Genomic DNA, 13170 nt, shown 5'->3' on the forward strand with positions numbered 1-13170 from the left:
GTCGCGCGGGGGAGGCGGCGCCGTCTGTTCAGGACAACTTTTCCATTCCCGGGCAGACGGCAAATTGATATGGACCAAGCCGATGAAGACGGCGCGACACGAAAGCGGCCGTCGCGGAACGCGCTCGAGGGGACGGCTGATGATTTACTTAAGGCGGAAGATTCGCGTGTGAAAAGTCGCTGATGAGGATCGGCAGAGGAGAAGAAGATGAGAAGATAAGAAGATGTTGCTCAAAGGATAGAATGACAGCGCAGACACACTTACCTGCGTGCGTGTGCGCGCGCACATCCGTGCGCGTCCTCCCAGGTGGACGCCTCGCCGCACGCTGGCTGACTTCAAACTCAAAACAGAGGCGAGCGTAACCGATGGAGACGCGCGCTCGCACCTGGCCCGCGTCAGGCCCCCCCTCGGCAACCCGGGCCCGACCTTAGACTCCCGCAGCTTCTAACGGTGCTTAGTGACAGACACAGACGGGCTTCCTGTCCACACGTGTTTATTACGGCCGGCGGCGAGACGACACCGCCGGCGACGGCGCCAGACTTTCTCCATCAATAAATAAGACACACAAGTTGAGGGTGGTCACGTCACATGACGTTGAGAAGCTAGTCGGCGGAAGGCTTGAGCCGGAGGACCGAAGCGCTCTGCCGCCGCATGAAATGTTGCCAATGGGTCAAGCGCCCACCCGCCCCGCTTCAGATAAAAAAGCCAGCCCGGATCAGCGGAACGCGCCGCCTTTCGGCTCGGCTCTCCCGCTCCGAGCGCTGGACGGGCATCGGGTACCTTACCGATGTAAGGTAGAGTCAAGCAGAGGTTCCGTGGCGCCGCGCGCTGGCTTTTTTGAGCAGGGAAGGCCGGCGCGCCGCCTCAGCTTCCGCAGTCTAACCCGACAACGGGCTGAGCCTGACCCAAGAGTTTCTTTTTTTTTTTCTTTCTTTTCTTTCCTGTTGCCGTCGGTTCGAATTTCCGCCACGGGGCCGTCAGAGCCGCGCAACCGACGGCGGCGGCCATTTCTCTCGAAATCAGCTTTGCTTCAAAGTCGTCGCGCTTTGTCGGCCGAAGCCGTCAGTAGTCGTCGTAGCGGAACGCGTTGGTGTAGCCGTAGCGGTAGTCGTAGGCGTCCGCTCGCTCCGTTTTGGTCTGCACCACTTCGGGCTGAAAGGACAGAGACTTGATGACTCCGCCCGACTCCTCCGTCACCTTCACTTGGGTCGAGTAGGACGACGACGACTCGTCCGGCAGCGGGGAGCAGCCGGTGAGCCCGGACTGGACTTTGGGGCCCGGCTGGTAGGCGGCGCCCTTCGGACACGGCTGATAGGACACCTGAGGACGGCGACGTGCAACTTTAAGCGCCCGAGCGGACGTCCGCGCGCGCGCTCGAGCGGATTCTCCAGCTAACGTCCGACGAAAAAAAGAAAGCGACCGCGGCACCGACACGGACGGAGCACGGAATGCGGGCTCTCGGATCTACGCGGACTCTCGCGCTTCGCAAAACGGCGTTTGGTGAGGAGCCCGCTGACCTTGGTGGTGGTGGTGATGATGGTCTGCAACGCGGCCGGGGAAGCCGGGGGGTTTCCCGGGTAGCGGCACGGATAGTCCGCTCCGTAATAATGGTGATTGTCGCCGTAGGGGCCGGAGCTCTTCAGGAGATCCTTCCAGCCCGGTTTCGGCAGCGGCGGATCGAAGGAGGAGGAGTGCGAGGGGAGAGGAGCCGACGGCGAGGACGTCGGGCAACCGAGGACCGGGGGAGCCACCCTGCAAAAGCCGGCATATGGTCGAAAGCGTCGGCGCTGCCGGCTTCCGCTCCGGGGGGCGCCCCGCTCACCGAGGATCGCAGAGTTCTGAGCCGAGCGGATAGGAAGGGGAGCTCAGGTAGCCTTGGAACTCGTAGCCGGGCCTGCCCATGTAGAGCCTGGAACTGGCCGTCTTTGGCAGGCCGGCCGAAGTCTCTCCCAGCGCGTTGTGGGGGTTGTAGTAAGGTTCGCTACTTTGGAACGGCGGGTAGTGCTGCGGGAAGCCCGGCTCCATAAAGGGGATGCGTTCGGCGGGCTCCGCGCAGGAAAGCAGGGCCGGTCCGAGAGCCTGAAACGGGCGGCGGCTGCGATCGGCGAAAGGACGGCGACCCCGAGCGCCCGGCCCCCAGGTTTTTCTCTACCTGAGATTCAACCAGGCGTCTCTTTGGCGCGAAGGGCGACGAGGTCACGCGTCTCTTTACCGAACTCCTCCTGGCTTCCGTCTCCGACTTGGACTCCGGTCTCGGATGGTCGTGGACCCCTTTGGCCTGCGGAGTCGGCGCGGAAAGGCACGCGGGACCCGGACGGCGACGTTGAAATCGAGACCCGTACCCAGAGCGGCGAGGGAAGGTCCGGAACCTCACCTGGAAGAAGATGGCTTTTCCGTCCACCCTCCAGAAGTTGGTGACGGGGTAGCCGCTGTGCCCGCGACACGGGAGCAGCTCCAGAGCGCCGCCGCAACTGGGACAAACTTTCTCTAGAACGGAAGGACGGGACCAGGTAGGTGGGGCGGGGAGGCCCGGCCGGCTACGCGGCTTCCTTACTCTGCTGCTTCTGGCGCGCCTTGTCGCAGATGGCGGGTCGGAGTTGTAGGCGGGAGCCGTCGGGCAGCGCGCAGCCCCGGGAGCAAACCACCACGCCAAGGCAGGACTTCTTCAGGATCTGGCAGTTGTGGTTGTTGGTGTTCCTCATGGCCCATCCCGACAGGTGGCGCTGCGCGTTCTTGTCCTCGGCTGCAAACGATCGGAGCTTAGCGCGTTTGGCGCGGCCTCGCTCCGAGGACGTTCTCACCGCTGTAGATGAAGCGCACGTAACCGTCCGTCCACTCCTGGAAGGCGTCGAACTGCTTGCTGTCCTGCAAACGCAACGTTTCGCAGGGGTCGGCGGGGGATGGGCGCGCGACGTAGGCCGACGGGCCTCCCCTTCGCCGCCGGTGGCGGAGCGGGACCCTCAACTTTAGTCCGGTGCCCGGCAATGGCGTGGAAACGCCCTCCCCTTCGCATTTCACACACCGACGCAATCGCTCGGCCGGCCGATGAAACCGTATCGAAAGACCACGGTCTTAACCTACAACTGAGATTCTTCAAAGTCTTTGCGCAGCTGGCTATTTTCTCGGTGACGGTTGCAAGCGTGACACGGCGTCGGGAGAGGCGACCCGACATTTGACCGGAACGTCCAAACTTTTGACTGGCACTCTCCACCCTCACCCCGGAGGGGTTCGCCTCCGTTTCGTTATTTTCAAAGATATCGATCAGCCGCGCGCTGCGCGTGCGCGTCGGCGCTTGTTGTTTAAACAGTCAGAACTGGTTTTTATATTTTTGTTCCCAGCGAAACCAAAACACGTGCGCGCACAACCCTGAAGAAACCTTGTCGTCAGATGCCTTTGATTTGAAGACGGATCCAATTACCGAGCGATTTCATCGACGGCGTCGGTGGTTTCGAAGCGAGAAGGTTGACTTGAGGCCGACACGGGGAATAAGAAAAAGAAGGGCCGCGACCCCGATCTTCCCTTCTCGTCAAAAGAACGAAAGGATCTCGGGAGGGCGGCGGGCGGCCCCCGTCGACGGGGGCCGGGGCGTCGCGAGCGGCCGTTCCCGGGGCGGTGGGCTCTCTAGCGTCCGCCGCCGTCCGGTTCCCCTCGGGCCCCCGTGCTAAGGCCGCACGGAGTCTCTTAATGGCCCAAACCCGGTCCCGGCCGCCATTGACGTCGCCCTTTACGGGGGCAAAGGCGGCGAAGCGGAGGCGCGGCGCCCCCGGCCTCTCAAGCATGAAAGGCGAGCGGACGCTCACCTGCGGGAGTTTGGGGTCGTTGATGTCCCAGGCGGACTTCATGCCGAAGGAGCACACGCAGTCGGCCTCCTGGCGACCCTCCGCCGCAGACATCCTGGGCCCGGTCCCGGTCGCTCCTGTGCTCGACGAAAAGTCCGGACTGGCGAAGTCCCCCGAGACGGACGAAGATTGCGGTCTGACGATCGGGAGGCGAGCGAAAGAGAGGGTGAGAGGCTCGGCGCGCTCCTGGGGGAGGGACCTCCGCCTGCCTGCGGGTGGGGGCGTGCGTGCGCGCGACCGCTCGTGAGCACGGATGAGTGAGAGCTCTCGGCTTGTTTGCGTGCGAGCGTGTTGTGGAAACAATGAAATGTTGCTCCCAAAACAAACAAGTCATTAGTCATCAATTAGAGAACGAGTGGCACGTACCGCGCCGACGAGTGGATGGATTTGCCGCCCTCCGACTTTTGAGACTTTATCAGCGCGAGCTCGCGTAAAAGTTCTCTCTCGAGCGGAGGCCAACGCTCACTTGCCTAACTGGCGTCAGGCGCAGAACGCGCGCTTGCGTCCGAAGCCGAGCCGAGCCGAGCCGAGCCGAGCCGAGCGTCTCTTCGGCCCCCGCTTAATTTTGAAACGCTCGGCGGCCGGATAAAGGACGAGCGCGAACGAGCGCAACGAGCTGCAGCTGCGAGAGCCGCCGACCGGCCGCCATGGTAGCACCGCCGACTTTCTTTCGCCTTCTCTCGCGCGTCTCGTATTTGCCCGCCGTCTTTGTGCGAGCGAGTGCCGGCCGGAGCCGAGCCGGAGCCGAGCCGAGCCGAGCCGAGCCGAGCGTGGGCGCTCGCTGCCGGAGCGCGTCGGCGAGACCCTGACCATGATGAGCGGACCCAATTGGAGTCGGGTGTGAGGGGGGGGGGCGGCCGGGCGAGGGCTTCTCCGGCCCGACTGCGCGCGTTGCTGGCACCCGTTTGCCTCGCACTTGCCGAGAATCCGAAGTTGGACCACTATGCGCAAAACGCCCGATGGCGGATGCACGCGCGCCCGCACGCACGCCGCCCGCCCTTTGCGGTATCGTCTCCCTGGTGACCGAGTATTTCCTTGTTTTAGCTGGGCCATAGGGTTACCGTTATTACTGTGGATGTGTGTGTGCGTGCGCGTGCGCGTGTGTGCGCGCGTGCGGGAGAGGAGGGGTAAGGAACCCCCTCCACATCGCCGCCATAAGATGGCAGCAGAGCACCACGTCGTTTCAAGGCCTCGGCCTGTCCAACAAACGGAGCTCTTCCTTTGGCTTTCTTCTGTACTTTGAAAGTATCGGAAGCTCTCTTGGTGCTTCGTAGATTATGAAGGCGTTTCATAGGTTATGAAGCAACTTCATAGATTTGCTAATTTGCCAAAGCGCCGCTGGCGCCGGTGTAACCAAATGAGCCTCATTGGTTGAGCCGCCCGTCAATCGCACTCCTGAAACGTGCCTTAGCTGGAGATGGAGATGGAAGCGTGCCTGTCCCGCCGAGACCCGTCTCGCTTGGCGCGCGCGCTTTGTGAAGAAGGCGCGAGCGAGAGCACGCTCAGGCGACTGGGCCTCCTGGTCCACAAGGTAGCCCCCCCTACCTTGGCCTACGTCACGTGGCGTCCACATCGTCGGCGGAACGAGCGCTCGTCACTACTTTCTGCGACCGGCAGGAGCTGGGCTTGGCCAATTTCGACGGAGTGGACGTGGTCTTGAAGTCCTTGGAGATTCTGATGGACGACGAAGGCCTGGACCGGACCCTGGTCGATCTGGGCATCACGCTCCAAGTAATGCGCGCCCGGCGGCGGACGCCACGTCGTCAGCCTGCGAGAGACGTCGCGCTTTGGGCCCAGGTGCTGTCTTGGCTTCGAACGTTGCGCGAGCGCCTGACCTCCGGGTCCTCCGGAAGCCCGGCCCGGTCGCCGCTGAGCGAAGCCTTCTACAACATCCTGCTGGTGAGACGCGCGACGGGACGAGGTCTGCGTTTCCGTGGCGACCCCTTTGCCTCTCTGTCTTGCAGCTGCTGAACCGCTCGCGCCTTCCAGGTTGGTCCCGTCGCAGTCGGTCGCGCCGGGGCGGGTGGCGACGCCCCTGACGTCTGACTGTCCGTCGGCGCCCGCGTCCGTCGACGCGTCAGCCGCGGAACGGACTTTGACTCTCCTGGAACTTCTGCACGCCGTCCTGGAATTACAACTACACCCCAATGTCCGACTGGAGGTAGCAAACGGCGCGGCAGATTTTCAGCGAAACCGTACCGACCTATTGTGACCGTTTGCCAGGCGGTGAGAACGTTCAACACCATCGTGGATTCTCTGGGCAGGGCCGAAAGGCGGCGCGTCCAATCGGAGCCCGCGCTCCAGCTGACCATGTGATTATTATGCCACTCGGTCGATTTGAATACTCGCGCCTTCCGCGGGTGCGCTCGGACTCACGTGCCCGGCGCGTCCGCAGGCCCGAGGTGGCCTCCAGCATCCGGGCAGTCGGAGGTGAGCGGCGCCGCCCCGCAGAATTCCAGAGTGGCGACCGCAAGGTCTGGCGAATGAATCCGTTCTGTAACGCTCCGCTATTGGGGCGGGGGGGGATCCCCTTTTCCTGGTTGTGGCACGCGCTGGCGTTGCAGACTACGAGCTACAGGTTAGCCTGCTGGAGGCGTTGTGTCGACTGTGTCCCCGGAAGGAGCGGGTCCGGAGGGCCAACCGGTGGTTCTCCTGCTCCGAGCTCGCCGCCGCCTTCTGTCGCATCAGTCTCATTGACTTTGAGGTGGTCGGTGTTCAAGGGCTCGCTCGGTCCCGCCGTGCTTTGGGCGCTCGTTTTCCGACCCGCGTTGTCTCTTTTCCGCCCCGGCCGCGCCACCGAAAGGACTGTCGGCGGTTTCTCAACTTCCTTAACTCTCGTCAAGGAAACCTGAGAAGGTGAGCGAGCCGGTGAGAAACATCCGCCGGCTTTCGCTTCCCGCTTTGACCGCGCTCGTTTGGCCCGCCAGGGTTTGGACCTTCCCGTGCAGCCGAGCCTTCTTGGAGACCGCCGAGGTGAAGGGCGGACATGCGTCACACGTAGGTTAGTCTCCCCCTCTGACTCCTCCTTTTCCTCGCCCTCAGCTCTTTCGCCCCAAAGACGACAAATTGGATGAGTTCTGGGTGGACTTCAACTTGGGATCACGCTGCGTTAGCTTTTTCATCGACCTTCCTCAGGCAGTTGTGACGCGCGCGGCCCAGTCGATGCGCCGCGCGGGTTGTGCCAGCGGGCATCATTTGTTTCAGGGCTTCCTGTGGGGCTCTGTGCACCTACTCAAGGAAGAGTTGGACCGGTACCAGCTCGGGGTCCAGCAAGACGGTTTGTGCAATCCGAGCTCTTCCCCGGAACGGTTCGGTCCGGGCTCACTCGCCTCCCGGTGTTTACTTTCCCAGAAGGAGGCGAGGGCCGGGCGGTCCTCAGCGTCCATCTGAAGGTCCCCATCACACACCTGAGCAGCAAAGGCCACGCGGTCAAGCTGCTCTTCCGGACGGAGTTCCTCGGGGAGCTCCGGGGCGCGGCTGCGGGGGTCTTCACGGTAGCCCTCCAATTCGCCCCCGGTTTTTGCCATTGGTTTTTGCCCCGCAAACCCGTCGGGCAGGCGTCGTGCAGGGAGGGCCAAAGGATGGATTTGCCGATGAGGTTTTTGATCGGATTGGCTGAGAACGATAACGCCCAAGCCGCACGGCTTCCTACTTAATCGGTGGGACGGAAAGCCAAAGAGACCGCAAAGCGACATCGAGCCCGCGAACGGGCCGGACTGCAAGTCCGAGTTGAACCGACGAGACCCGGGCAGTTTTGGGCATCTCGGATATCGGTCACGGTTTCTGCTGACTTGCTCGGGAGTTGAAACCAGGTTTAGATTCGGGACTTCCCTGCGACTCGCCAGGAGAGCGTCTGACTGGAGCGCGCTGGCCCGGCGCGACTTCTGTCCGTTTCGTCGGACCGTTTTATTTGTGTCGGCAGGAGGCCAGCAAAGACGCGGTCGCTCGTGCCCGGGACTCCCCTTCCTTTCGAAGACCTTTTGGAAGAGTTTACAGGAAGAAGCCGCGCCAAACACCGAAAGGTCAGTCCTCTCAAACGAACCCGGCGCCGCGGCGAACGGGCATCCCACTGACATGGCTCGGCTATTGCGCCAGTCCTTCCGCTGTCCTCCCCGAGCAGCGACGACGACGCCCCGGTTCGCGAGGTAAGCGGATGACGGCGTCGTTTCTTCGAGTCCGACCCATCGTCTCGGAGCGGGATGAGCATTCGCATGAATTGGGGTAAAAACCGGATTCGGCGGGGCGTCCTTTTTTCCTTGTCTAATACCTTAACAGTCATCTCAAAGAAGAGCCGAGATCCTCTTCGATCAAGTGCTGTGCTCCACACCGTCCAAAGTCTCCGGTGAGACCGCCGGAGGAACACGGCAAGATCCCGTGTCGCAAAACTGACGTGAAAAACCCTCAATGCGTTCCAGGTGGCTCTCCCAAAAACAACTCGGACTCTGGAGGAGCCGTTTTTGCTGAGGCAAAGGTACTTTTGAAACGCGGGGCCTCTTCTTTCTTTCCGTCGACGAGCCTCGCGCGCAGCTCAAGTGTCTTCCTTTCGCCGTTTGCAGGAAGCTTCCCGTTGGAACAGAAAGCGAGCGGCTTCAGAGTCAGGTGTACAGCTCTTTGTTTGTTCTTCGCTCTGCTCCCGCCGCCACGTTTGGTGGCCTCAGTCAGGGTTTGAGGGCGGGGGGCGGGGGGGCACATTGTCATCGCGGCATTCTTCCAGCCGGCGGTAGTACGGGCCCACGTCGTAGTTTGAGTCTCTCGCTACGAGGTTATGTGGTGACGACTGCCCTTTGCTTGGAGAAGGTTACCTCTCCGATGAAGGTGACGCACCGAGGAAGCGGGGCGACGCTCGACCCGGCGGGCTCCGGGATGCAGGTACCATTTTGGATGACCGAAACATACCGAGGGCAAAAGGCCGTTTACGATCGGCGACCAAAAAATGGGAGTCGGCTCAGTCCGACCTCGCCGCGCGACCGCCTTTGTATCGCGAGCCGACTGACGCGAACTCGGCTCAACGTGAAACGTCTTCAAGCGTCCGGACTTCGTGGACGCGCTGGAAAAGAGCCGCCGAGCGACTGCCCGATCGACGTCGTTCAAGGGCGGTTCTCCGAGGGGGAGGAGGAGGAGGAGCCGGCGGAGGCGCGGCTTGATATGACATCCGGCGTGGAGAAGGCGTTTGCCGTCTTCAGAAGAAACCTCCAACTGCATCTCAACGTCAGCCTTTCGATCATTCGGACAAAACTTTGGTTTGGATCGATGCCTGCTCGGATTTCCACGAGCTGCAAATGTGTGGCAGGATTGCTGGCGGAAGGCCCGGGGCCAAATTCTTCTGTCGCCCGAAGGATATCGACAGCACGCCGCGTCGCTCATTCGTGACGTCCGTCAACACAGGTGCCGACGTCGCGCCGCAGGCGCCGCCCACGCGAGGCCTTTCCCTCAACTCTGCGCGCCCGTGCAGGGAGGATCTGCTGCACAGCTTTGACAAGTCCGTGACAGACCATCTCAAGTGTTTGGAAGAAACCTCGACATATCTCAACAACGTGTGCTCGCAGAGTCAGGTATTGCGTGACGACAACAAAACCGACGGCATCGACTCGTCGGCGTCACGATCCTTCTTTATAATAAGGCGTCGGAGCGACGTCGTTAGTCTCGACCTCGGAGCAGACCCGGATCTGATGGGGCTCAAATCTGGACCCGCGTCAGACCTGACCTAAGGTGTCTCCGGACCTCGTTTGGATCCGTTCCGGGTCCGATTCAGACATGGATCGCTAATTATCTAGAGCTGAGTCATGTCGCAACTGAGCCGGATCCTAATAAGAGATTGGGACCTGATTAAGGACAGGTCCCGAGCCGGGATTCAAAACTAAAACCGATTGGACTCAAACTGGTTGAAAATGGAACCAGAGTAGATTTTTCCCACGCCCGCTCCAAAATGGCAGTTTCTTCTCTTTCAGTGTCCCTCCCGATCTGAGAAGCGCCGACTGAACGACCTGCGTGAGCGCCACCGGCAGAGGTGAGCGTGACCTACGAGCCGATGGGAGTGGGCTCGGCGGTCCGTCCGACAATCCGGAGACGCGTTTCAGGTTGAGGAGCTCGGACGGCGTGGGAGCGGAACCTGCGTCGGGCCAGTGACGATCTGCAGACGCGATCGATCCCTTTTGGATCGCTCCCTTGCGTTGCGACCGTTTTTTTCGTTTGTGAATAAATATGTCAGCAAACCAATGGTTGTCCGAGTCAATGTTGCACTCGGGCCTGTTAGCGCGTTAGCGCTAGATAGCTCCAGATTAACCGTCGTCGGGAAGGCGCCTTCCGATCGAGATACAGTCGACGGCGAAGAGAGAGGAGGCGAAGCTTAGGAGGAGGGAGGCAGGTGAAGGCGGCGCCGCCGTCGTCAGGCGGGAGAAACGGGCGATCCCCCGGGGAAGCCGCGGTGGCGTCACCGGGCGCGGGCGGTGCCGGCAGGCGAGCCTGCTGAGATTCTCGGCACTCTCGCAGGGAGAGACCCCGCTTGCGTCCGGAAGGAAGCACTTCTGGCCCAAGGAGGCGCTCGGATGGACCGAGGCGGCGCTCGCCCCCGTTGACGTGCCGGCGGCCGCTCCCCAGACGAGATCGCTCCCGTTGAGGCGCTTCGGCGGGGATTCGGGCGGACATGGGCTGTCTGGGAGGCAAGACGGACGAAGAGCGGCTGGATGAAAAAGTCAAACGGGAAGCCAACAAAAAGATCGACAGGCAACTGCAGAAGGAGCGACAGGCGTACAAAGCCACCCACCGACTCCTACTGCTGGGTCAGACCCTGTCTCTCCTCTGATTTGCCGTCGACGCGCGCGGCGCCGCGTCTCACGCCGTTGGTGTGTGTTCGTGCGTGCAGGAGCGGGCGAGTCCGGTAAGAGCACCATCGTCAAGCAAATGAGGATTCTTCACGTGGATGGCTTCAATGCTGAGTGAGTTCCCGGTGAAGAAGCGGTAAAGACCCTCTGACCCGGCGCGCCGCGTCGCCGCTCGGTCTGAGAAGCCGCGCGAGCTACTTTGCCCCGGGGAAGGTCTTTGCCGGCCGGCGAGAGTCCACCGCGAGCCGGACGCGTGACGCTACGCTCATGAGGCGCTTCTTTCTCCTTCGAAGGTTTTGCCGCTCAAAAGCCTGTCGACGTTATTTTTCCCCCTAGAGAGAAGCAGCAGAAGATTCAAGACATCAGGAAGAACGTGAAGGACGCCATCGTGGTAGGTCACGTGCCCCCCCCCCGCCGCCCGTCACTCGAGCCGCCGAGTGACGGCCGGCGCCCGCGTGTGTCAGACCATCGTGTCGGCCATGGGCAACTTGACTCCGCCCGTGCCTCTGGGTAACCCCGGCAACCGGTTCAGAGTCGACTACATCAAGGGCATCGCGCCGCTGTCTGACTTTGAATACACAGAGGTAACACGCGCACGCAATGTCTGAGGCCCCTGGAGAGTTCTTGTTTGTTGTCACCGTCTTAATGATCTGATGAAATGAAACATCCTGGGAGGCGCGCCGCGTAAGCGCGCGAGTCACCCGTGGCCTCGTTATTTCCGCGTCTCTCGGGGCGCCTAAACTCTTTGGCTTCCCGCGTGAGCGTTACCGCTCGGAGCGCCGATGACACCGGATCTCTCCCAGGAGTTTTTCGAGCACGCTCACAAGCTTTGGCAGGACGAGGGTGTGAAGGCGTGCTACGAACGCGCCAACGAGTACCAGCTGATTGACTGCGCCCAGTAGTAAGACGCGCGCGCGCTAAGACAAACTCGACCGGCCCGTCGGGACTCCCCGCTGCGCGCGTGCGTGTGTGCGCCGCAGCTTCTTGGACCGTTTGGACTCGGTGAGACGGGCCGATTACACCCCGACCGACCAGGTGCATCCCGCCGGGCCGCCGCCGCCGCCGCCGCCGGGCCGCCGCCGCCGGGCCGCCGCCGGGCTGACTCGATGCGGTCTCCCTCCCAAGGATTTGCTGCGCTGTCGAGTTCTTACGTCGGGGATTTTCGAAACCAGGTTTCAAGTGGACAAGGTCAACTTTCAGTGAGTGTCCTCGGCCCCGTCTCGCCCGGTCAGAGTCACCCGTCTCTAACGCCGCCCCCGCGCGCGTCAAAGCATGTTCGATGTGGGAGGACAGAGGGACGAACGCAGGAAGTGGATTCAGTGTTTCAACGGTAAGAGGCGCGCGCGCGCCGGGGCGCGCCTTCACACGTTCGCGCCGGCTCGCGCTTTCACACGCTGGCGCCGCCTCTGTTGGACGCCTCAGACGTGACGGCCATCATCTTCGTGGCGGCGAGCAGCAGCTACAACATGGTGATCCGAGAAGACAACTCCACCAACCGACTGCAAGAATCTCTGGACCTCTTCAGATCCATTTGGACCAACAGGTTGCGCGGACGCCGGCTCGCGTGGGTGCCGCTCGCCCGTGGGCTCCGCTTAAGCCGGCCCGCCGTGTGATTGGCCGCAGGTTTTTGAAGACCATCTCGGTCATCTTGTTCCTCAACAAGCAGGATGTGCTCGCCGACAAGATCTTGGCAGGAAAATCCAAACTGGAAGATTATTTCCCCGAGTACTCCAGCTACACACTTCCGCCTGACGGTAGGGCGCGCGTGCGCGTGCGCGTGCGAGCGAGCGAGCCCGCGCCGGGAAGGGAGTCACGGTCGGGGCTTGCATGTTTCCAGCGGTTCCGGATGCGGATGAGGACATCAGAGTGACCGGAGCCAAGTTTTTCATCCGAGATGAGTTTTTGGTGAGGAAAATGTCCCGAGACCGTGTATCCGTGGCGCGGGATGACGCGTGCGTGTGCCGCAGAGGATCAGCACGGCCAGCGGCGAGGGCAAACATTACTGCTACCCGCACTTCACCTGCGCCGTGGACACGGAAAACATCCGCCGCGTCTTCAACGATTGTCGAGACATCATCCAGCGCATGCACCTGCGCCAATACGAGCTCCTGTGACGGGCCGCTCGCCGGTCCCCCCCCGCCCCTCCCCTAGGGTTAGGGTTAGGGTTAATGCTGGCGCGGCCCCGTTTTGCTGACGCCGTCGGCTCAGGCGCGGGGGTCGGGGGCGGTGCCGGTCCGCGGAAGGGTCCCGCTTGCCGCCTTTCCCCGGCAGCGGAGCGGCCCGCGGGCCAGCGGTTGGGGACCGCCGCTCAAAGTAATGCATGCAATTCCAAGTTAGGGGTTTCATATGTGGCGTGTTTACGTATCTAACAGACTTGCGCATCTGTGGTATTTAGCGCGTGTGCCGTTTGGGCTCGGTCCTCCGAGTTGTCGTGCCACATTTTCATCGTGAAATAAAAGCAGCTGTGTGTGCTTCTTCTCTTTGCGTGAACAGCGAAGCTTCTCTCCGCG

The 13170-nt window shown here is 61.9% G+C and overlaps 3 protein-coding genes across 5 annotated transcripts; 2 read left to right on the forward strand and 1 right to left on the reverse strand.

Moving 5' to 3' along the window:
• Nucleotides 1-476: 476 nt before the first annotated feature.
• Nucleotides 477-4353, reverse strand: gcm2 (GCM transcription factor 2). Its single transcript, XM_088441930.1, has 9 exons — nt 4206-4353; nt 3801-4048; nt 2802-2865; nt 2555-2743; nt 2375-2487; nt 2153-2278; nt 1823-2079; nt 1518-1752; nt 477-1320 (listed from the first exon to the last, which is right to left on the reverse strand). The coding sequence occupies exons 2-9, from the start codon at nt 3891-3893 to the stop codon at nt 1063-1065; spliced, it is 1335 nt and encodes a 444-aa protein (XP_088298056.1). The 5' UTR covers nt 3894-4048; nt 4206-4353; the 3' UTR covers nt 477-1062.
• sycp2l (synaptonemal complex protein 2-like) lies at nt 4049-10055 on the forward strand. The gene is made up of 21 exons (XM_088441929.1): nt 4049-4489; nt 5251-5370; nt 5457-5570; nt 5637-5738; nt 5804-5828; nt 5921-6000; nt 6063-6151; nt 6235-6269; nt 6404-6695; nt 6767-6812; nt 6882-7116; nt 7191-7333; nt 7762-7861; nt 7935-7984; nt 8115-8181; nt 8255-8310; nt 8396-8438; nt 8637-8708; nt 8866-9047; nt 9130-9224; nt 9292-10055. Exons 1-21 carry the CDS (start codon nt 4487-4489, stop codon nt 9545-9547), a joined length of 2205 nt encoding a protein of 734 aa, XP_088298055.1. The 5' UTR covers nt 4049-4486; the 3' UTR covers nt 9548-10055.
• A 141-nt stretch (nt 10056-10196) lies between these two features.
• LOC148408230 (guanine nucleotide-binding protein G(olf) subunit alpha-like) lies at nt 10197-13118 on the forward strand. 3 transcript variants are annotated; one of them, XM_088441934.1, is made up of 12 exons: nt 10197-10618; nt 10702-10774; nt 10997-11051; nt 11125-11244; nt 11464-11561; nt 11641-11695; nt 11786-11859; nt 11932-11990; nt 12083-12203; nt 12284-12414; nt 12498-12565; nt 12628-13118. In XM_088441934.1, exons 1-12 carry the CDS (start codon nt 10483-10485, stop codon nt 12772-12774), a joined length of 1137 nt encoding a protein of 378 aa, XP_088298060.1. In that variant the 5' UTR covers nt 10197-10482; the 3' UTR covers nt 12775-13118. The 3 variants fall into 3 exon arrangements, with proteins under 3 accessions (XP_088298060.1, XP_088298061.1, XP_088298057.1); XM_088441935.1 differs by having other exon boundaries at nt 12083-12224; nt 12327-12414; nt 12628-12770; XM_088441931.1 differs by having other exon boundaries at nt 12498-13118.
• The last annotated feature ends 52 nt before the right edge of the window (nt 13119-13170 follow it).

Source organism: Hippichthys cyanospilos, chromosome 19 (assembly GCF_059441005.1).
Source record: "Hippichthys cyanospilos isolate Australia breed blue-spotted pipefish chromosome 19, RoL_Hcya_1.0, whole genome shotgun sequence".
Taxonomy (NCBI): domain Eukaryota; kingdom Metazoa; phylum Chordata; class Actinopteri; order Syngnathiformes; family Syngnathidae; genus Hippichthys; species Hippichthys cyanospilos.